Source organism: Stegodyphus dumicola, chromosome X2, assembly GCF_044657685.1.
Source record: "Stegodyphus dumicola isolate Sdum_Otavi_A_Nest chromosome X2, ASM4465768v1".
Lineage (NCBI taxonomy): Eukaryota > Metazoa > Arthropoda > Arachnida > Araneae > Eresidae > Stegodyphus > Stegodyphus dumicola.
In genome coordinates, this window is record NC_140781.1 from 36225681 (window position 1) to 36251208 (window position 25528).

The 25528-nt window shown below is 32.9% G+C and overlaps 1 protein-coding gene across 1 annotated transcript in view; it reads left to right on the top strand.

The window, feature by feature from the left end:
* LOC118182204 (Na(+)/H(+) exchanger protein 2-like) overlaps positions 1-25528 on the top strand; it is a 267934-nt gene that overhangs the window by 211661 nt on the left and 30745 nt on the right. The window contains exons 6-7 of the mRNA XM_035351522.2: positions 5614-5703; positions 14999-15072. Coding sequence (XP_035207413.1) covers positions 5614-5703; positions 14999-15072 — 164 coding nt within the window. The remainder of the gene's footprint in view (positions 1-5613; positions 5704-14998; positions 15073-25528) is intronic.

Consider the following 25528-nt stretch of genomic DNA (forward strand, 5'->3'; position numbering starts at 1 on the left):
TGATACTTCCAAGATCCCGGATCCCAGACGTCCTTAAAGATTATATAGCAGACCACTTCGTAAGAATGAAACTTTGCTTAGATTTCGACAGTGCTCCTACTAGAGTAATGCAAGAGGTGACGTGCAAAGTAATGCCAATATTGTTACGCCTGTGCGGGTCGGAAAGGATCGAAGAAACGCAGCCGAGGAATGTTGCAATGTTACTGTGCAGGACCACTTTTTAAACGCTTCGCCTTTGGCGTTCTGGGACCTCCGCCATGAACTGCTGATGGCAACAAATATATACTCGATGTTAATGATTACTTTCAAACTGGTCTGAAGTGTATACTATCTCCGATTAAGAGGCTTTCATGGTAGCAGAGGTAATGATACAACATTGGATTTTAAGATTGGAGTGCCGCTTCAGTTACATTCTAATCAAGAAAGGAATTTCCTCTCGGATGTAATCAAAGAACTTTGTAAACTACTCGGCATAGACAAAACCCAAATGACAACTTTACCCGCGTAGTCAAACGGCATGGTAGAGAAGTTTAATCGAACCATCCTTAACAACCTCTTGCTGATGGTTTGAAGAAACTAACAGGGCTTGTACCAGAGAATACGTCTGTCTGTTTTTACTGGCCTATCGCAATGTTTTCCATGAGATTATCGGCGCTATTCCCCATCCTAGGTGGTCTTCGGTCGTGACCTTCGTCTGCCTTGTTATCTATTCTGTAATCGCTCTCCGGATGCACCTTCACAGCATGAGGAGTACATTCAGAACCTCTGGGTACGGCTTAAAGTGATGCATAATTTTGCAGGAGAGCGAGTTAACTTGGCGACGGAGATGATGAAGATCCGATAGGACAGGAGAGCTACAGGACTGCGATTCAACGACTGTGAAAAGGCGTGATTATGGAACCCGATTCGACAGAAAGGACTTTCTGCTAAACTACACTCACCCTGGGACGATCTTACACTGTTCTAAGCCGGGTGAATGACACCGTAGTTTGGATCCGTAAGTCATAGTACGTAGTGTAAATAATGTAATAATATACTAAGACTATGCACCAATGTGTGCATAAATTTCAAAATTCATGCATTTATGTATTAATTTAGTATTTAATTTATTTTATTTTATTTATTTATCGAAATTTTGTTTTAGTATTGCACCGATTTTTCTTAGTTGTAAGTATGGCTTCCTGTTCAAAGATTCAGTAGATTCAGTTCTTCAACTTAAACCTCACTACTGAGAAAAGTCATCAGTTCTTCCAACACATTTTGGTTCAGAAATCGGGCGATATCAGTATCTGGTTCGGGATTTAAACGATATCTATTCTAACCTTTCAAAATTTCATTGGTAAATACGGTTCTACAGCTGAATATAACATCGGCATAATTTTTTGTCATAACGCCTGATGTCTCTAATGATGTTAAGTTGCGCATACATAATTTATCGTTCAGTGATGCTTAATTTCATGTTTGTCTTGTTACTGACAAGTTCTAAAAGATCTCTATGATATACTTCAGTTAGTATGTCTTCACTTCCAAATCTTGATTTAATATATTCGAGAACTTTAATGTTTAATCTTTAGACAATGATTAATTTTCCACAATATGCATAGTTTTGAATTTTAATTTTGAAGAAGACAGGAGATACTGATACAAATAACTTCTTCTCGTATGCGCTTATCTTCATGAATAAGTGAGAATTGTCCCCAAAATAAGACCCAGTTTCACGAAACTATATCCAATTTCGGTAATGTGAAATTACCATTACCGTTAGAAATATGCGTATCATTAGCTTTGGCGAACTTGGTGTAGTTAGTTTTCATTTCAGTAAATTCATCAATGTACGCTTCAGCACATCTAAATTCTATTTCATTATAATCAATCAATAACGATAGATCAATGTACACTTTAAATAAACCCGTCTAATTTATCAACAATTTTTTTGCATAAGATATTCAAATTCTTATCGTATCCGGCATAGAAACAAAATCTTTAAATTTCTTTCATGCACTAGTAAGCGAATGTTGTAGATAAGTTCGTTCCGCTTTTAATTTACCTGCTTCTAATTCTTTCTCGGCTCCATTCATCGTAAAATGATTTTAAAAAATCCTTCTCGTGAACGCCAGTGTTGAAATTCATAAAGAATTCAGCTTCTTAAAATATGCTTCAGAAATCTAATATTAGTAAACTCGTAGAATCATAACTTTTACAAACGTCAGCACGTAAACCATTCAGATAGTGTTGCCACTTAAGTACAGTACAAACAAAGTAATACAAAAGACTAAATGCAAGAAAATAAAAGAGTTTTGAAATTGCTACAACAACAGCTAGGAAATAAATACAAATTCAAATTTTTCTTTTGCTTTATTACTATTATGATTTATGCATGTTCTGATAAATATTTAGTGAGTGAAATTAAAAACTTTAAATGTTGTTGAAAAATTTTCTGGTCCATCAGCTGCTTTCAGATCGTGCATTCGGCCTGCAAGCTATTTGAGTTTGAGACCACTGACAGAATACGAATCAAAATTCAAAGCAAAACTAATGCTGGATATTCACAGTGCGAAAGCCTAACAAGCGTTGACTCAGTTCTAGCTAAACGCGTAAGTGATTCCGCTAGAAAAAAGAATAACGCCGAATAACCCAAGTCTCAGATTTGGGCGAGAAAATATCACAACGGTTAGCGTCGCTGCCAAAGCTGACCCTTAATTTCAAGAACTCTATTCTTATACACATGCATCTTATTTATATCATCGCGAGAGCTAACAGAAAGTGTAAGTTTTAGTAAAATTAAAATCATAATATAATGGGTTAATTAAAATGCTCCACAAATTCAATTAAATGATGCCCTTTTATTAACATCTTCCTCTTTGTTGTTCACATAATAGTTCACTCACTGTTATGAGTAAAGCTGTGACTCTATAAAATAACGTGTTTTTATTAACATTTTTCTCTATTGTTAATATAATAGTTGCTCACATTTTTACATTTCTGAATAATTAACATTTTTCTCTATTGTTAATATAATAGTTGCTCACATTTTTACATTTCTGAATAATTAACATTTTGAAAATTTGTCAATGTTAAAACCGTTTCTTTGTCATTTTCTGATACGTTAAGGAATAATAAGTAAGATGAGTGATTCTTTCGTAATATTTCTGCGGCACATTTGGTAAATTCCATTCCCGAAGTTATCGTAGGAAGAACAAAGAATGGCTGATTTCGTCATCGCTATAAAATTTATTTACACTAAATTGTTGATGTAGCTGCGAAAAGACAGTTTTATTACACTCGTCTAAAAACCTGCATAGAAATATTTAGCACGAATTAAGCTTCCTGAAATCATGGGGTTACACATGAATTACTTCAAGAAAAATTCTTTTTTAACCATTTACGTAAAATATTTTAGCTTATAAGTCCAGGATTATATTTCTAATTTAAGAACAGTCTTCGTCCTCCATTTTAAATAGATCAAATTTCATTGATACAACTCAAAATCATGTTTTTTTTTATCTTTTTGTATTTTCAATATTTAGTTTCGAAATTTCCACTTAAAGTTCGTGCAATCGAGTTTATGTTTTAATTGTTTTCGCTTCGATTACCACTTTATAAATAACATCAATACTTCGCAGACAGCACACAGCTTTTACTTTAAGGCTCATTGCTCAAGATAAAAAGCAAATATTTATAATTACTAATCATCGAAAAACAGCATTAACCCATACTCGGCGTAATGATTACGAAAGCGAAAAATAACATGATAATCCTCTTGCCCAGTGCCCACTTGGGTACCCTTAAACTTAAGTCTTTCCACAAGTGGAAAGACTTCGAAAAGCAAGCTTAATCCACTTAGACACCACGAAGTTATTACTGATTTCGGGTATACGATAAAAAGGCAGGAAGCAGATGTCATTTCCTGTAAAACAAGCCGGATAATCCTTGAAATGTCAATATCATCTATCGTGAAAAATATAATGATACCTAACTCGAAAGAAATCAAACAAATCCCCTTCTATATCAAAATTTCTAGAAGTTGCTAAAACACAGCTAGAAAATTTCCCATTAAAGATATATTTCAGCAAACTTTCTGTTCTTAAAGCAGTATGATGAAAATTCTCGATCAATTGCTCTTTAGTTAATTAGAGAATATCAGACAGCTTTTCAATGGATATTATATTAGAAATCGAGATAATATTTGGATGCAAGAGAAGATTCCGTAAAAGAAAAGGTTGCGATTGTCTCTTACGAACTTAGAGTATCCAAATGAATTTTATTAATACGAGGTTGAGAGAAACACGGATCCGCTCACAAGCTTTTCATGTAAAAATAAGCCATGTATATACTATAGCATGATCACAGAATCGTATATTTACAATTTCCTGAAAAAAAAATGCGTGATGAAACGAAAAATAGAAACACAGTGTAGAGACATTAGGATTTTTTGGAAGCCAGAGAGATGAAAAATTAGCAACAGCCTTCCCCGGGAATCGAACCACGGATGTCTGGAATACCGGCCCACCGTACTACCGTTACACCACGAAGGACGCTAGAAAAGTGGTAGAAATACCTTATAACAGTTATTAAAGCAAGTAACTGTACTAAACATTTTTTAAGCATGAAGCTACCGAGTAATCCAAAAGTCGCGCATATTAAATATTCAAAATTTGTGAAAATTCATAATGAATATTAATGACAAGTTTATTCAATGAATGACACCTCTGTATTGTTGTAAATAATATGTCACTTAAAATATCAGTTCTTTAGAAACCGTTCATTTAGTGTGCAAGATGGGAATGAGGTTTTACCGAACAGAACGAATTTTGATGATTGGGCATTGCTTTTATAACGTATTGTTGCGTGCGCACGGGTTCGTTTGAATTGAATGCACAAGTCCGATGAAAAATGAACAAAACTTTATTATTATCACAACAAAAATGCTTAAATCTCCTCAGATATTCGTGCAGTATTACGATATCTCACAGTAGTTATCTTTTAACTACTCAAACGTTCAAGAGAACTTAATTAAAAACAGCTAAAGAAAGCTAATCCGCGAATTCGCTACAGTCAACAAGAGCAGTTTTCTAAACAAACTCTTAAAACAACAACAAACTGACTGACTAACTAACTGACTGACTGACTGAATTGAGAGGTTTTTCTTCCTTTTATAAGGTTTTAAATCGCGCGCGAGAAATTTCTGGAGTTTTCTCGAAATCAAAAAGATATATTTATTTATTAAATGTTAAATGCACGTGCTCTTGTGTTTTTAATTTTCCGGCTTAGCTTTCCTTTTAATATTCGTCACGCGCTGCACTGCACGGAAATAATATAATTTAATATATATTTCAGCTAATATTAGCTATTTAAATACAAAATCCGTAACAGTATAAATTTGATTACTGAGTCTTTTTCATCCTTTAATCCAACACGCTGATCGAATAAATTTAAAACCGGGTTCATATGCTGTGAATTAGCTTAGATTATGTTATTCGATTTTTTTACTATATATATATTAATTCAAATCAAATAAACATTTGCTGAATCGTAACACAAATCTCTCTTTTCTAATTGCATGAATCTACATTTAGAGTTGTTTTATTTTATTTTGCAACTTTTCTATTACAGGGTATGACGATAAAATTTTTTGTTAGAATCTTAAAAGTGCCACAAAAGAGCGACAGGGAGATTTCCATGAATGAAAGACTGCATATCACGGTAAGTAATTCTGATTTTTTTCTAGTATTCGAATAAGAAAACTTAACTAAAGAATGCAACTTTTCATTTAAAAACAAGTTTTAATACTTTAACTCAACGAAGTATAAGTTTAAAAAGAAAAGGAGATTTTAAAATTAGAAGAAGTTTGATTTGGACAAAACAGCAACGTTATTTTAACGTAAATTTTGCACGGAACTAAGAAGATTTTCAAGGGAATCAGATGCAGGTCTTCAAAGAAACCTCAATCTGCGAAGCTTAGATGCGTGCTTAAATGCAATATGCTTATGTAGCCATGCAGGCTTTGATAAGCTATATTTATCTGACAGTCAGTCAGGCAGTCAGATTAAAAATTTTCAACTAAGTCCCAGTCGGTAAATCGGAGTAAGGAAGGAAAGAGGGCCCATGGGCCACAGAGAACAAAGTCTTTTCAGAAGAAGCGAAGCTAGAAGAGCAACGAATGTCTTTATATCAAAAGCATTGGGTGGAGCAAAGTGAACAGAAATATAGCGCGATCAGTCAACGAAAAGAGTAATGAAATATGAAGAATTAAGATATTAAAATTCTTACGAAGCCTTACGAAGGACTGGATGTGAATTAATAATAACTGAAAAAAATTAATTTTTATGATTGTGAAAAGCTTCAAGGGCATCCAATTCGCAAATGAAGAAGTTTTATGAATAAACTTTCTATTGCTTTTATAATTCTAAATATCTTAAATTTCCTTGTTTCGCTACTGTTTTTTCGCTACTGATGGTGCGACGTTCGCGTTCGTTTCCTCCGCTCATTACTTTCGATGTAAATACTGCCGTCGTTTCTCCTATTTTGCAGAATCTTTTGCTCTTGAAGAAGAGAGAACTCTGTCTGGTCACCCAAGAAATCTATAGACTTTTATTCAAAGTCTGTGCTGAAATAAATTTGCTGTTTTTGCTTTTTAAGTCTTAAATGGGATTTTTTCTCTTTCAATTTGATCAAGAAAAGTTTTTTTTATTTTTTTTTAATGAAAACAGTAGAAACATGTATAGCTTATTCTTTTCACTTATTACATTGCGTTGCATTATATGCAAGGATGTTATCATTTTGCGTAAAGCAGATCTTCAGTTTATCATTTTAAATTTTCTTGGTAAATTGGTAGCGTTTTTCACGCCATATCCCACCACATGGCTTAAATTCTTTAGTTTATTTTTTCAATTGAAATTGCACATTATTTCAGAACTTGAAATATTTGAAGACAGTAGATGTATTTCTTAATAAGTTAAGACTTTATTTTGAATGATGAATTTAACTGGTGTCATTCAAATACATTTATTTCATAAACGTTATAAATACTTAATTGATATAGCTTATCATGTAATTATCGGATAATGTTTATAAGCATTTTCCACGTTAATGAAGCTAATAAATGATGTTTTTAAGTCTATATATTATGTATCTTAGTAGAGAATAATTTGCTGGCACATCGCCTAGCAATGAGTTTTATTACACAGGGGTAAAGTTTGATTTCGCTTAGAGCAGCGATTCTCGATCTTTTGACTAAATCATACCATCTAAACAACATTAGTGCCACATCTAATTTTCACAATGATTATTTTCAGTTTCTCAATAGAAATATTAGAAATATATATATATATATATATTACCATGTGCATAAACTATCGACTATTTGTATTAAGTATGCACACACAAAAATATTAGATTAAAAATTGGTTACCATTTTAATTATCAAAATTTATTTAAGTTACGTTACTTTAATTCTGAAATTTAAAGCGAAATTTGGGCTTGTTTAAAAGAGATGAATTTCTTTATGTCTTGTCCTATTTCACTTAGTTTTAACCGTAAACTAAGGTCCACTTTTATATTTGTTCCGTATTTATTTTTCAAATATACCATAGACGAAAATCCTTGTTCGCACAAATAGGTTACGCAGAAAGGGCAATAAAAATTTAATAGCTTTATTTGAAATACTTTAAATTCTTTTCTTCGGTTCAGCCGAACGTTAAGAAGTGTGTTATTTTTTAAATCTTCAGTTAGAGTTCGATCACAGGAAATTTCTATCAGTTGTTTTTTTTCTTCACGAGATAAAATTTCAGATACATTTGAACAAATGGATTTCTAATCCAATTTTAATTTTCATAATCTCGTTGAAAATACATGTTAAAATTATTTATCAATGAAACACAACGACTTTTAATGTTGGATGCTAATTCTCCTCTTATTTACAAATAATTTTTGGTTCGAAAACTCTCTAAAAGCGGTAAAAAGCTTAAAATATTATTATCCAATACTGTGATACTCGAGTTTCTTTTTATCATTGCATTATCTCCAATGGTAAACAAATTTCAGCAATTTATCTTAAATTTAATTCATTTAACATTCCGAAAATATCGGCTAAATATGCTAAACGCTCCACCCATAATTCACTAAATAAACAATTTTGCAATTCAAATTTTGAATCACGGAGAAAAATTTGAATTTCAGATCGAAGTTCAAAAAAACGATTTTAAACTTTGTCTCTGGACATTTTTTTTACTTTGGAAAGTAACAAAAGCGTTTCATGTTCGCTGCCCATCTTTTGCCATAAAATCGTACATATTCTTGGATTTAAAGCTCGGCTTTTAATAGCATGAACAGTTTTCACAGCTTGATTCAAAATGATTTTCATGTTTTCGAGGATTGTTTCAGCTACTAAAGCTTCACGATGAATGAAGCAGTGAGTAAATTTATTTTCAGGTGCGACTTTCTTTATTTGATAAATAACACCTGAATGTTTTCCTGTTAAAACTCGAGCTCCGTCGCTGCATATGGCAATGTATTTATTCCAGAGAATTGTTTTCAGACATAAAATTGTCAATTACTTTCGAAGTTTCATTTGGGTTGCTTTATCATGAAGAGATTCACAAAATAAATATTCTTTGGCAATTCATTTATCTTCTTCTAAATGTATATAAACTAATAATTGAACAAAGTTCGTTATATCAGTACTTTCATCCAACTGCAATGTGAAATACTCACTGTGTTTTATTTTTGAGTAAGTGTCTCTTTTATGGAATTTTTCATTTCATGCAAATATTTAAATGCACAATATACTACGAATTCTTCAAAAACAAACGGTAATATTCTCAAATAGCGTAGAAAAGTAAGGAATGCAAAGCAACAAAAAGACAAAATACCTGCTGTTGGGGACAGCATATCGTCGTAAAAAATTATTCTAGTTGAAAATAGAACAGTATGAGCCCGGAAATGGTGGCGAAATAAAGTGTAGACATGCTAATAAATCGATCAACTCTAAATGAATTAACGAGATGCTATTATCTTTTTATTGGAACTTTTTATTTTTTATTAAATACAACATTCCTTTCTATTACTCCTTTTAAAAACGTCATTTATGACAAATTTTGTTATGTCTATGTGTAAAAGAGTATTTGTGAAATTAAAAACGTATTATTTTGCTAAAGTCTATGACTGGCTATTGACCTTGAACAAGCCTCAGACCGCATAAATTTACTAGCGTTAAAGAAAAAAACTTAAACAGGATGTCGGGGTATTTAATTTTTGAATTTAATAGCCAAAAATACTTTGTTTCTTTGCGTACCACCGCTTTGAGAATTGCTGCCTTAGAGTATATTTGCTGATGGATTAAATAACATGATTCATTAAACCATCACCTAATGCGCAATAAGGGAAATCGAGATGGGGAATGCGATGAATAATACAAGCAATCATAATTCAGCTATCGGTTAAAAAAAACGCAAGTGTGAGAAAGCATATATGAGATATATTAGAAGATAAAGGCTATCAAAGTTTATAAAAGTCGATTGCTTAAAATTTTATTTCATGTTTAAACATTTGAATGAGCTTGTAATTTTACCCACAGAAAAACAAGACGGGGGGGGGGAAGATGCATGAATAGTACTTCGCATCTTGTCATGCAGTTTACTGTAGCTGGCGGTCGCTTTTTCAAAATTTTGCAGGCTTCTAAGTTCATCCAGTATCAAAATCAAAGAAGGAACTGAAAACTAGCTCATGTTCGTTCTCAATTAGCGTCAACTGTATGGTATATTTTCAATAAAATTAGGTCATATAATCAAGCTGAGAATAATTTACTCTCTTAACGAGAAAGGATCTGGATGTTTCTTAACGCATTCACTCTCGTTTCTAATCAAATTACTGAAATGAAAATTCAGTTTTACCATTCATTAACAGCTATTGCGAAGTTAACAGAATTTGAAAATAAAATACGTTAATCCTCACAACTAAACTGGCGTTTAAAAACAACAGTACTTGTCTGCTATTAACTTCGATACAGTATTTCTTCAATGGCAGGGATATATTTTTCTTTTCATTCGATTTCGAAGGTATTGTGGAATTCAAAACAAAATAATGGAGAAGAGTGGCTATCAGATTTCTTTCTTAACGTGCAAAATCATATTAATTGATTACTGCATATGTAAAGAAGGGAATAATAACATTTTACGCAGTCTTTTAACTGAACACAACACAATTTTATCTGGGCTTTTATTACGAATTTTTCAAAAGCAAACAACATTATTCTCCGATCGCTATTGTCGCACTATTTACATGTAAGATACCAAGTTCATGCAGATGGCTGCAGAAGAAAATCATCGCGGACGAAAACATTGAGGACGAAAGGGTCGCGAAGAAAACAACGCAAGGCGAAAACGTTGTCGTATAAAATATCGTGGAAGAAAAGAAAACAAGGAGAAAATATCGTAGTTCTAAATCATCATGGTAATCATCGTCGAAAATAAAGAGATTCAAAATCATCCCAAGTTTTAAAACATCGTCGTAAAAAACATCGTGCTAAAAAAGGAAGCACGTATAAATCATCACACGCCGATAGCATCACAGACGTATGTTTCTCAGGCATTAAATGTTGAAAATGCATATTAGCATAATGATTTGCGACAGCAAGGAAGAATAAGAAATATTTTTACTTTTATATTTTTCAATTAACTAATAAATTATTGCTGAAAAATTAAAAAGGAAACTTAAGCATTTTAAATCTTAAAAATAAGTATAAAATTAATGCTAATTATAGCAGTTAACAAAATTTCAAAATTCCATAACTAATTAAATAATTTTAATAAAAGTAACCACATGCAGTTGCTCATCTTTCTTTTTCTAATCTTTTTAGACTATACTTTTCATGAGAAGTTACCGATAAAGCTTTATGAAAGCGACTAATTAATTAATGACCTTTATTAGTTAACTATATAAATTTTAAATTCTATTAATTATTATACCTAGCATTATTATTTTACTTATTTTAAATTTTTGAATCCTTAAATTTCCTTCTTTTTTCATCAAACATTTAGTAGTTAATTCAAAACTATGAAATATAAAAATAAAAATACTCCTCATTCCTTCTTGCCCTCACAAATCATTATGCTAATATGCGAATTTTTAAAGCCTGAAAACTCATGTCTGCGATGATTTCGTCATGAGATGATTTATAGATGCTTTGTTTTTTACAAAGATATTTTTGATGGCGATGTTTTAAAGCTGCGACGTTTTTGAGCCGCTTTATTTTCGAAGATGAAGTTTTGTGCCACGATGTTGTCGAACTTCAATGTTTTCGCCTTGCTTTCCTTTTTCCCAAAATGTTTTATTCGTCGGCGTTTCCGCCTTGCGTTATTTTCTCCGCAATGTTTTCGTCGGACACCCATGCAGGTACCAAATGATGAACATGTTTTTAAAAAGATAAATCCGAAAAAGAAAAAAAAAATAAAAAGGCACACAAACTAAAAATCACTACTTCAAAAACTAGAAAAGGACTCTTAAAAATTGGTGTGAAACTCACAAACTCGTTAAACTCGTGACTGAACATACAACAGCTCGCTGTAATTTAACACAATCTGCTACCATTTCTGAGGGATCGCACAGTCACCTTTTTGTTGTCTGTACAAACAGGAAAATTTAATACATTTTGCACAATATCATTTCCCATAGTCAGCGGATGCGTATAAAAAACGTTAACTATAGAATAGTAACTGTTCAGAGTTGTCGGTAAATTGTTTTGAGTATGCACTGCCTCTCATTTGTCTAATATTCATGTAACTGTAATACCTTCTATTAATCATAGTTACAGTTCTTTGACTAATTATACTGTAACTTAGAAAACAGAGTGGTGAAAAGCTATTTTTAACTGAAACACCTAAGTTTGTAATTTACGCATTTTGGGCACTTAATCGTTGATATGCGCAAATCTGTCAATTTAAGGGTTAAGAATAAGAACATTTTCATTTCAAATTTTATGATTTTAATGGTAGAATAACATTTCTCACAAAGGTAATTACTTTGCTCTTAGCATTATAAAACGTTTTGCTGGATAACTGATTATGGTAAAGCATCCGGGAACTACTGTCCTGAAGAGGACGTCTTCGTGAATAATTTCCTGAAAAAAACCTGGATTGTGGAGAAGACACACATACACATACATACAAAAAAAGTGCTGCTAAATCTTTCATCGAGAATCGAACTTAGAACAAGTTACCAATAGTCAGAGCTTTCATTCATTTGTTATTGATGAAAAATCTTAAATAAAGTAATTAATTTCTTTCCGGTTTCTCTTACCACTGTCAATCATCTAGTGAATAAAAACATTATACAAGTCAGTTTTTTTCCCGGAAGACATCCCTTCCACTAAGCGAATAGTGCTCGCGTGCTTTGCAGTAATGCATCTTTCTGCATATCCTCTTACTAGAAACTCAGATTTACTTCACCTTCTTTACATATCCTGAATAAAGGAATTTTGGCAATTATAGTCTACTAAACACAAAAATTATCTCTGCATACAGAATTTCAAATACTGTGAATGCCAATAATCACAAAAGCAAAACATAATTGACATCTCGCACATTATTGGCTAAACGTAGAGCTATAAGACTGAAAACAGTCAGATTCTGATAATCATGTCAGAATGATATCATTTAGAAAGATGGCAAAGCACATGAGGGATATCTGCCCAGAGAAATGTCTTCGGGGAGTACATTCTATGGTAAAATGGCTCGTATTCACTTTACACACGGGGAAAAGCACATAAGCAAATTATGCAATCATTCCATTTGCCTGCGATCGAATCCAGGTCGGACTTCCAGCGTTCAGCAGTCTCGATCACATAGCCATTAAAGGGACCAGCATTTCGAAGAAGGCTAACATAGCGAATGGTCTTTTGAATCGAGTCCAGTCAAACACATTTGTAAGCCTTTAAAGAGTTGACTATCCCTCAAAACGTGATTTCAGGAATTGCGAAGAACGTTTTACGCATTGATCGAGGTTCTTAGAGGTTAAATACAGCATTTGAAGACCGTTCTTTGTCACCGTTGGCACAACAGAAACTTTAAGATGCCATTTAGAACCTTTTAACACCATTTATATTTAATTAAGTAGAATTACTTCTTATGTGTAGTCATATTCATTATTCAAGCATTGTTTTATATGATGAGAAGCTGCGTTGCGTCTTACTTTCTGCGTTTCCAAATGAAAAGCAATGAAAGTGCTATCCTCTTTATGATTATCAAAACCTTGTCCCGACTACTGTTTACAGATGAATCCAGGTTTAGTTTAAATAGAAATTCCGGGCATACCTTTACTTGAAAACGGATTCAAACTTTTATCGCATATTCGTGTGAGTTACCTATTTCCTTGACGACTATTTACTTGTTTGGGGAGGTAACATGAGAAACGGCCGCACCTAGCTTTATACCTATGGGCCAAAGATTCTGTTAATTACGCAGAAATTCACAGATGATATTCTGGGCCAAAAAAGGGCAGTTTAGGGATTATTCGAATAGCTATAATTGCTAAGTGGTCCAAAGCTGAATGTTTAAAAGTTAGCAATGACAAATAACATCTTTAGACGTTCCAGTCATCCTCGGACGACCTTGATAGCAAGACATCTGACCGTTGACGATGCTCGAAGAGTGATTCTTTATGCCTGAAGTCATGATTTAAAGGGTATTCAACTCTGTTGAGACGTCCATGTTTGACCTACTTCGAGTCTATAACTCGCCATGTCTGGCCATCATCTAAAGACATTATTTAGCTATAATTCACAACATCGGACTACTTTCCATCTTACAACTTCATGTTGTGAGTTGCATGATGTCGTGCACGTGCGTGATGTCGAATATTTGTCGATGTCACAATGTCGAATATGTTCTCTTTTATGATGTGCAAGAACTGATTATGATTTTTATTGTATAATTTGATTTGCACGCATTATCTGCCTAGCCAACAAATACTTTCAGGAAATTACCTTTTTTTTTCGTTCGGCAGCATATAATTACTATAAATAATTAGTCAGCGAAAGTTTAATGGCTTTGTACAAACATAATCACTTTATAACTTTATATATCACCTGTTAGTTTGAAAACCAGGGCAGTATAAAATGAAATACAGTGGTCCACAACATATCCTGAGTTCTAATTCGATTACTTAAAAAATTATAACTTATCCTGTAATGAATAGTAATCAAGCTTCTCATGAATATTTCAATCACTGTTGGTTCTTACGGATTAGTAACTGCAGTGCACTGCATACCTTAGCCCCTCCTCGTTTGTACTTCATTGATTCATATAACAACATATTCATTACACACTTCGCCAAACTATGACATTTAACTGAGATAATTACAGCGTTTAATAGTTTCTGCAATAATGTTTTGCTTATACTGCTACTTCATAGTATAACCATGCTTTTCATTTCCACTCTCATGCCTACTCTCCGATCTTAGTAAAATACTACTTGCACTGTATTAGTAAATATCGTCTCCAAACGAAAAGATTGCTAAAGTTACTGAAAATAATTCTGTAATTTTGAAGTCTTAGTATTGGAACAGTTAACAAAATGCAACTCTGCTTCGTGCTAACTGCAAATGAAATTAATGGTAAATAATTACTGAATTTCGTCATTTTTTAAGTTAATATTGGGGTGTATTTATCAATTGTTTCGATCAGAAAAATAATTAGCTTTGAATAAATTCAGCTCTTTACAGTTTTAAATAATTATTGCTATTCTATTTTTCATAATTTTGCTAATAGCAGGGATATAACTTTGGTCTCAATTATTGCTATTCATATTTTTCATAATTTTGTTAATAGCAGGCATTTTTCATAATTTTGCTAATAGCTTTGGTCTCATTATGCTTATACTTTACTGAAAAATTTAGAACCTAATCGCATCAAAAACCATATTTCTAATGTGACTAATTTTCACAAAAATATAACTTTACTTTTTAATTTGTTTTTCATAAAATTTTCACTTCCTTTTTGTTTAGGTTATAGATCACGTGATGGGAGGTATTGAAGAAGTTGCAGACCAGTTTTTGGGAAACAATAAAATTCGAGACAGGTAAACTTCTCATTAAAATATTATATACATGTGCATGGGATTTTATGTATATATATGTAATGTTTTCAGTTATTCCAACACATCGTGGGTGAATGGTGAGGCTATTCCATTTCACGTTTTGGCAGATGGTTGACGAAGCTGGGATGATTGCACCACGGAGAAAAATGACGACTCAGGACTTTTCACTTTTAACAGCATATCTTTATTTTATTTTAGAGCAGATGATTTTTTCCAGATGAAGTTACTAGTGCTTTAACTCTTTCTCTTTAAAAAGGCTTCTCTGTCGCTACGCCTTTTTCTTTTTGAAGGGGGGAAATATGTAAGAAAAAATATATGAATCAGAATTATAGTTTAAATTATAAACATTAATTCTTCCTCTCAATACTAAAATCGTAATAACTTCTCTGCATTGCGTCATTTCTAGATCACTATATGGCCCGCGCAATTCTGATGACGTAATAATTGGAAACTGAAACTGCCTTTGTAAACCAAAACTTTTCTCTTCGCCGTGCTTCCATCCTTCATAACTACGCACTTCAGCTTTTGCTCTCTACTGTGCTAAGATGTAATTTCGCTGGCTTGCTTTCTATCTCAACAATATCAAAAATGTAAATCTTCTGTGGAAAGGCACGACTAGAGTACCAAGTGATTGTGGCCACAAATATCAGTTGCCTCGACTTAAAACTGCCTCGACTGCCAAGTTCTTTAGATATTACAAAGTTAGCATTACTAGCATACTACGCAATCAAATTCTTCTTCAATATGGGTCTAATCACGCATCTACAGTGTTCCGTCTTTCCTTGTGCTTTTATTATGACATATATATAGAAAGAGATAGATAGATAGATACACACACATAATAATACGTTCATTCGGTAATCATAGATCTTGCCTTTATTTTGATGATATTAAATTTGGTATATGTATTCAAAGTTATTTACATTTAAATACTTCTTAGTTTTAAGTATATTTATAAATTATATCATAGAAGTAATAGTTACACATACTAATTTATCTCGGTTTTCCTTTTTAATGTACTTTGTGCAAACATTTTCTCATTTAGTTTAGTAGTGCAAAAAATATTTTTTTTTAATTTACTTTTGATAAAATTTGATTTTAATATAAGAAATTGCTTTAATTAGATCTTTAGAAATTATCGTTAAAAATGTATTATAAGAGTCAAACTTTCATTATATTTACTTTATTACACGTAATAAACTTTCTTTTAACTGCGGTAATGGAAATTAAACAAACTTGTTTAAGGTTTTAAACATCAATGACTGATAAACATTCGACTACTTTATAGCAGAAGCTTTTAAAAATGTGTAGTTTCATGGGTAGATACAGCTAAGCAGAAAATGAAAAATTATTTATAAAATGATATTTTGTGTTAATGCAATAATTGATATTTAATAGCCTAATTTCCTCGTATATGGTTAAAATAACTCCATAAAATAATATTACTCTTTGTCCTTTATGGTAAGTTTCATGAATAGACATAAAAATAGTATATCATTAGTAGTCTGTAACTGTTACTGACGTTGGGCGTTTACGCGAACAGCCCTAGAGTGTTAAGCTATTTTAGAGAACAGTTTTTGAATATCATTTCAATGTCAATTACTCTCTTAAATTTTATAAACTAACTCAAGTGTCCGATTTTTGTTTTTTTCGTTCCTACTGTCTAAAATCTGCGACATTTTGGGTTATTTGGAAAGTAAATTATCTCGTACTTGTACTTATTTAAGGATGAGAAGTGCATAAGTTCTAAAGTCTATTTTTATATCTCAATTCTCTTTAGCATCACTTGCACATAAATCAGATATTGTTCATATACATTTAGGTGTTAACTAAATTTCTTATGATTGTTTACATACAATATGTTATTCAATTTAATAGCTATGTAGTAAACTCAAATCTTCTGTTTCGAGTTATAATTAGCACTTTTTTTGCTAACAAAAATTGCATAGAATTCACAATTATTATAAAATCGAGATGTCTTGTGGATTACTCTCCAATTTCCGAAATCACTGTGTGACATTACGCAGTTTCCACTTGCTTTAGGCTTCCTTGCTGGTGCTTCGTTTACAGTATACTTCTTTTCATGCATATTATGACATGCATGTCATAAATCTCTCTAAATTGCGTCGTTTCAAAATTAACCCTTGTCATGATTCTCATATAACGCTCATGTACTTACGGTTCATCCAATAATATTATTCAAATTTTCAAACCAAACCATAATTATTGAATAGGAATAATGTGAACTCATAACTATATAATTCTTAGGCAAACCTTGAAGTTATAATTTATGCATTACATTGTAGAGACATTAGGCTTTTTGATGCTAAGAGACGTGTAACATGATCAATGCCCTCGCAGGGACTCGAACCTCGGACCTCTCGAATTCGCGCCGAGCGTGCTGACCATTTCACCCCGAAGGCATGTTAAGAAAGCTGGAAAAATACCTTATATATTTCTCCTTTTAAAGCTCAACTGGAGATTAGAGAACACAATCACCAAATCCTGGCGGTGGAGAATCATCATCCACCACTTTTTTTAGCTCAGGCGCCACTGTAGAGAGATTAGGTACATTTTGAAAGCAGGTGAGATGAAAACTGAGCAATGCCCTCGCCAGGACTCGAACCACGGACCTCTCGACTACGCGCCGGGTATGCTGACCACTACACCACGAGAGCATGCTAAGAGAAGGCGGGAGAATACATCTCCGTTCTGTGAACATGGCTCTGCTTACTTTTCTTATATCAAATATTTGAAAAATATGAAGAAATGAATATATGAAAACCACAAATGTAATTTTTACAGAATGAGCATGTATCTTGCATCGGCGTAGCTGTGTATGTTTGTTTTACGTGTGTTTTGTTAAGAATAAATCGTCTGTGTTTGCAAGTGTGTCTTTATCCACTTGCTGTATCATTTCTTTGTCACCACATCTAAATTTTTGTTGCATGCGTAGACAGTTAGATAGATAAGCAGGTAAGTAGACAGAAAGATAGGGAATAAAAATAATAGAGAGAGAGAGAGAAACTAAAATAAATCTAAACTGCAATATTAAATTTCCAACAACCAATTTTTTTTCCGAACTTTTTTTTTATTTTTGAATGTCCACTAAGTTTGTTAAAATTTTATTCTCTCAGTTTGGATTCAATTTTATTTCGGAAAACTGTAACTGCAAACCGCGAAATGCTGTAACATCAATCAGAGGGACACCCTGTATACAAGGATCCACTGAATTCTCAGTCATTCAGACAAATATTGACAAAAGTAGCTGGCTATTATTAGCTAATCGTGTATTTTATAATAGCTATAGTTTGAATTCGATTGCGTTATTTAGGTTATGGTAAAACCCTCGAAGGTTACCTGCCAAAGCGAAGGGAAGCACGACTTCATAGAGGACTTTCTAAGTTAAAATGGCTCGCATTCACTTTACACGTCGAAAAACAACGAAAGCTCCCATGCAGCCAGCCCATTCGCTGGGATTTGAACCGGGGGTCGAACTACCAGTGTTCAAGGAATTTACCGCTTGTCCCTGGGAGGCTATTATAGCTATGGAAATATAGTATTAGTTTAATAAAAAGACCATGCGCTACCAGATGAAATAGACAACAGCATTGTTGAGGTAAATTTGGAAGTGAGCAATATTCTCTCAGAAAAATGTAAATTAGAATGTAAGAATGCATCACTAAATTATGAGGAAAAGATATTTTGCAGAAAAATAATGGAGCAAGTAGAGTATTAAAAGTAAAATATGAAAATCTCATTTAACGCAAACGTAGTGCAACGAATTTTGTATATAAGTAAATAAGTTTAATGAAATTGCATATCTTTTGTGTAATATAACATAAAAAGTCTAAAGAGACAATGTTCTGCCTGAAAAACAAGATTACAGGGACAAGTCTATTTAACATTGAGGTAAATAGCTACCTCGCTAAACTGGCGAAATACCGCCAAGGTCGCGATTGTTTCAGCGCTTAATTTTTGGTCGCCAAACCCGGCGAGAAATCTTCAAAAGGCGCCAGACTAAGCGACCATTTTGTTCCGGACCCTGCGCAACTGTAAGTGGTACTGTAATTGAATAACTGTAATTAATATGCAACCATATCCGGCCCTTAAATAACTGCATTTAACCCATTACAAACACATACACACGCAAGAATAGTATTTATAGGATACAATGTACAGAATCTTCATCAGACAAGAAGCATAACTCCGTTTTGTCCAGTTTCATCGAACTCGAGTTCCATTTCTCAATATTCTTCGCTCGATAACTTTTAACATGGCACACAACATGAATTTCTGACGAACAAAAATGGTTGCCCACTTTAAATCTTTAGCTTTATTTCTAGGAGTGGTGTCACTTCATGCCATTCTATTTTACTACAATGGTAACAAAAAGATTTGCGCCATTTTTTCTGTAAAATATCAATATATAACTGTAGCGTAATGTTGTACATTTCCCTAATTTATCATTTTTCTGTATCTTTTCTTATTTCTGAGACAGAAATGCTGCATATTAGTCACTAGAACGCCATCGTCAGTCTATAATGATGCCGAATGGTAATTTTGAAAAGTCTATGTCGGTTTGCAAACGTAAACTTTTAAACTCTTAAAGAGTTATCTTCTAGCCTTTATGAAACTAAACAGAGATCAGAAGAAGGGTGTATAAGACCCTTTTATTCGAACACAAAATTAGCAAATGACCCAACTTGGATTACAGGAAGCCAACACTTCCGGCTTAACAGAAATACGTAACAATTAATAATTTCAGGGTGTGGTAGGTTAGCCTAAAGGCTCACAGAATGCTTAACGAGCAGGAAGAGCTCTGGTCTATAGTAACCGGCGAGACAAGCCTAAAGGCGAGAACACATCAACGCTGCTGTTGCTAATAATCACAGCACAACGTGGCCTGGAATAGGCAGACACGCTCTCTGAAACTAACTTCCGAAACTCTTGCTTAGTAGCTCTTCGGTCCAGGGATAAATAGAAGGGCTAGGTCATTTCTTTGTTCGACTCCTCGCCGACGCGAGCCTCATGGAGGGGATGAATTGAAAGTAATCTGACGTGTCTGTGTTGCACCTGCTCTGATTTCGTGCGTTTAAAACTGTACTTTCATTCATTTGCGAAACTATTTTCTGGAGGTCGGATATCCCAAATTAATTTTAATCATACTATCAGGTTCAATGTTCCGTCTTACTTTCTTTGGGAACATGCAGGGACCTGACTCGGGACAGGGAGCTTACTAAAGCTATGTTCAATAACTGTGGGAAGTAGACAAGATACACAAGAAGGGTATACAAAACCCTTTATTTTTCACTCTTTACAATAATTTCCGTACTTCGGAATACAGAGACCAACTACTTGTGGTCTGAACGTAAGAATATAAAAATATAACTAAACTATAACTTAAATTTGGAATAATAAACGTGGAAGATTGGCCTTATATTAACAGGAAGCCGTATGTAGTACAGAAAACTGTTAACACTACAATACGTTTAAAATTATCAAGAGGATTAAACCTCTGGCCTGGAAGGCAACCAGCAACCGAGTAAAACTTCTAAGGCAAGCAGCCTGCTTCGACTAACTCCTTCCTCTCTCTCGCTCGGCAAAAGCCACAACTTAAGTACTTGGCGTTCGCCAGACAAATTTTGCATAAATAAGTTAACGCTTTTAATTCTGGCCGGAAGTAGAAAATAAGAAGTGATAGTAAAGATTTAAAATAAAATAAACGTTAGTAAAACTTAAGATCCTTACAATACATATTTGTTTTCTAATAATGCAAATATTTAATAATTTGTATATATATAGATATAGTTTTAGTCAGCTTTCCTTTTAAATTCTATATTTAAAGTATCCTTTATGTAATATGGCTTCTTGTGCTGTAGCAACGTGCCGTAACGCTTATAGAAATACGAAAGGAAGAGATATTGTATTTCATGCTTTCCCAAAGGACAATTTGCTTTTGACGAAAGAATGGATACATGAATGTCGAAGACAGGATTCTATTAATGTGAAAAACGCAAGAATTTATGGCGAACATTTTCTGTGCAGTGATTATGAAGATGACATAAGAAATCGCTTGCTTGGATTGCCGCAAAAGAAACTGTTGAAATGCAATACTGTGCCGAAAGTAAATTTATCATATGCAATAAACGAAACAACACCAAGAAATCGGAGACATTTGAAAAGAAAAGTAATGCAGAGTGGTTTTGAAAAACTACATGAATTAATACCAAAGAAAATTTATTTTGAAGCTGAGAACGAAATTGAAGCTGACAATAATAAATCAAATGTCAATGATTTTGAAATAAAATTCACATGTGACAATGTCCTAAGTGACAATATCCCTGAATGCCCTAAGTGTAAAGATAAACAAGAATGTATTGATAATTTGAAGAACAAAATAATATCCTTAGAAAATTGTAATAAAATATTGAAAAATAGAGAAAAGAAAAATTTTAGAATGTTTGCTCAGCGACAAAGAAGGTGGACGATATCTAGAAAGAAATTTGTATCGGAAATTTAGAAATTAAAATCCCAAAGAGCGAAATTTAGGAAAAAATAGCACGGATCGGAAAATTAGGAAAAACGGTCTAAAGCCTATTTTTACAAAGACGCAGATTAACGCATTGCTAGAAAAGAAGGAAAAAATCAGGTGGACTAGTGAAGATATTTCACGTTGCATTGTCATAAGAGCTCTGGCATCTATAAGCAACGTTTTTGGTAAGAAAAAATAGGAATTCCTTTACCTAGCACTAACATATTAAAGAGATGGTGCGCTAAATTTTCATGTAGTTCAAGAATTCAGAGTGATGTTCTTCCTGTAATGAAGGAACGATGCGAATATTTAAACTCTGTAGAAAAAATATGCGTTCTCGGTTTCGACGAAATGCATATAGATTCAAAACTTAGCTATGACTCTAAACTGGACCAAATTCTCGGTCCTTTTCAAAAAGTGCAGTTTGGTTTAATCAGAGGTCTCATTTCGCAGTGGAAACAACCAATATTTTTTTTATTTTAACACTCGAATGAAAAAGACATATTCAATCATCTGGGCCCACCAGCGCCCGGGCGGAAAAGTCGCTGAACACTGGTAGTTCGGTCCGAGGTTCGAATCCCGCGAACGGGCTGGCTGCATGGGCGTTTTCGTGGTTTTCCCCATGTGTAACGTGTATACGAGCCAGTTTCCCTTAGAAAGTCCTCCACGAAGGCATCCCTCCCCTTAGGCAGATAGCCCTCGAAGCTTTGCCATAATCACACACGCAAACACAATCATCTGGAGTAGAAGGGAAAGCAATAGTGTCTGATTTAGGATGATCTAGTACTTTGTGGAAAGAGTTACAGATTTCGATTAATAGTTCTCAGTTTCCAAATACAGTATTGCAAACGAAAAAAAATATGGGTTTTTGCAGATTTAGCGCACTGCTTCAAATTACTGAGAAACCGCTTTTTCTTATGGCTTCCACTTTTTCCTATGGAACCTTCTCCTATATCTTGGGAATTAGAATTGAATTCCGCCTGACAATTTTCGACCGCCGAAAAAGAAGCATTAACATATGTTGCAGGTTATATTGCCTACCGTGTGCGAAACAAAGACCCATCATTGGGAACAATATCTAAAAATAGTGCTGATGAACCAATATTTTAATTCAGAATGGATTAAATTATTCATTCTTAATTAAAATATTGGACTTATTAATAGATTGGAGGTTTGACTACACCTTCCCATTCATAGATGAATACAGTTTACGAGTTCGAAAATATATTTTGTGCAGTTCATGGTACAGGTTACTATAAAGGGAAGCATGTAATTGGCTCTTTAATTAATAAACTGGAGAAACATTATCCTGAAGTTAACAGAGAAGCAATTCGTTTATTTTGCGGAGTGCGAACTTTTATTAGAATAAGTTTCTTAAATAGAAATGCATATGATTTTTCCCAAAGAAAAGGAGCCCTAAAGACAAAAAGTGGATTGCTTCGAATGTGGCAGCCAATAAATAATATTTCAACAAGTTGTAGTTGCATTGTGACTGTACAAGAAAGTATATATAATATGTTTTGATTTGAAGTATTCGTAGATGACATTTTAGAAGTTAATAGCGTAAAGGATATTTCAAATGAGAACTAATTTTGTTAAGTTATTGTTAAAGTTATTTTTATTGTATCCTGTGTTATTATTGATTCGATGTTGTGCTAGCTTAGCATTCTAGATAAAATATAATAATAATAAATTAAAGTAATTGACATAAGAAGACCTGCCTCCTTAACCCCCACTTTTGAAAAATTAAATAATTTTTTTTAGGTACTGTGAGTAAAGTTGTTTTGTCTAAATTAAAATAACAATCTTACATGTATTTATTTAAATGTAATATTGATGTAAGCCTAAGTTACAAAATTATTAAAAAATATATATGTTATTATACTGAATTGGGAAATATACCAATGTAAAATTTACAATTAGGCTGAAACTCAGATTAGCAGAAATTTTGAAAACTATGCCAATTTAAGGTTGCTTTTTGATTAATTTTAAATAGCTGTTATTATAGTTATCTTAGAAGCAGTAGTAGAGTTCTTTTAATTAAATCTCAGATAAAGAAATGATTAGAAATAAACAGGCATTTAAAAAAAACAATCCCTGCAAATTAAAAAAAGGGAACTTTATGTTAAGAGTAGCGTATTTTATTTGTTATTTTAAAATTTGTTAAATTAAAATTTTTTAATGCTCATTGTAAAACGCATACTACAGTAACATTGTCTCTTCTAAATGATAACTGTCTTTCACACACAGCTCATTTTAAACGCTGATTCTTTAAATTTAAAACACTAATTTCTATGCTGTCAATTGCATCTCCGCGTTCAGTGTCATTATGGCTACGTCATCACTCCCTGCTGCCTGTTTCAGGGGAAAAAGCTCTATGAGCTATCCCTTCTCTTTTAAGTCCTGCTTCAGTCTACCTTAATCTGAATAAACTCTGGCTATCTCATTTACATTCTGGCATGAAAAGCATGGCTGAAAAGAGAATAATAGGAAAGGCTTTTCAACTTAAAATGAACTATTAGTTAAAAATAAATATATAAACCTCACAACTTTATATGCATATTTCACTTCCATAACTTTAGCTAGCCTCAAAGTCATTTGCGGGAATGAGGAATTTAGTTGTTAAATAATACATAATGTTCATCGCATCGCCAAGGAAACTTATCAAGGAAACACATACTGTTTATCTTTCTTAATCAAGATGACATCCATGCGATCAAAATGGACAAGCGTGAAACAAAGAGGTAGTAACATATTTGTATTTATTCTACACCTTGATTAGCACACCACCAATAGAATTTGGGTCAGAAGTCAAAGATAGGTCTAAAAATTGTACATCATTTCAATATTAGTATATTATTATTATTATGCACATATTTTGACTTGGGTTTCTTTAAAAATTGCAAATTGAAATGATTTTTTATCCGTTATTTTAGCTACGATATGAGAATACCTCATGCAGTACTGCTACAATTCTTCTGCTTAAAAGATTATCAACAGAATGTTTTTCATCGTAACTTAGTAAAACCACTGTACAATATATAAAGTAATCATTGAAAGTTCTTACAGCATCTATCCGTGTAGTCCGCAGTTGTGAGTTCTGTTTCCATTCGTAATAAATTTCAAAATGGAACTCAATATCTTAAGAAATATATAAGTGTTTCTTCGTCAGAATAATGAAGGTCGGTGTAAAGCTCGCTCAAAATTAAAAGGCATGCAATTTTGTGCTGTACATAAAAAGAAATAATACAAGTAGTAGAAGAATACAAGCTTCCAGTACCTCAGATTTTTTCCAGAAAACGTGTCTGGATGAATGGATGTATTCTCTATTTCGAGCCCTGCTACAAACAAAAACTTCATAAAAGAAGTCCAGAAACATTAATTACCATTTTTGTCATCTCATTAGTGATTTTTCAATTCATGTAAAATAGAAAATTCGGATTTTGCATCTGATGAAGATAAATGGGACACAATGAATTCCGTCATGGATGTTATTGTAATTTATTGATAGATTAACAAACTAGGTATTAAAATATATTGGCAAATTTTATTTTTCACTTAAATAATACTATTCAGCTGCTGTACGTAAATATAATAATATGTTTTCAATATATCAGATAGTTTACCCATTATTGTTCTTGATCTACTGGACTAAGGACACGAGTCATTATGGTGAATGAAATACATTCCCAAATTATCGGAATAAATCAAAGCATCAGACTCGGATATTTTCATTATTTTTAAATTTGATTTACCTTAAATGTAGGAAGTAATATTGCTTATGGGTTTTAGTACACTTTATTCTATTTAACATAATTACCTAAATCGTCACTCTAAGACAGTATAAATATATGAACCTGAAATAAAAATAATTTTTTGGCATTTTAAGTCTATTATCAAAAG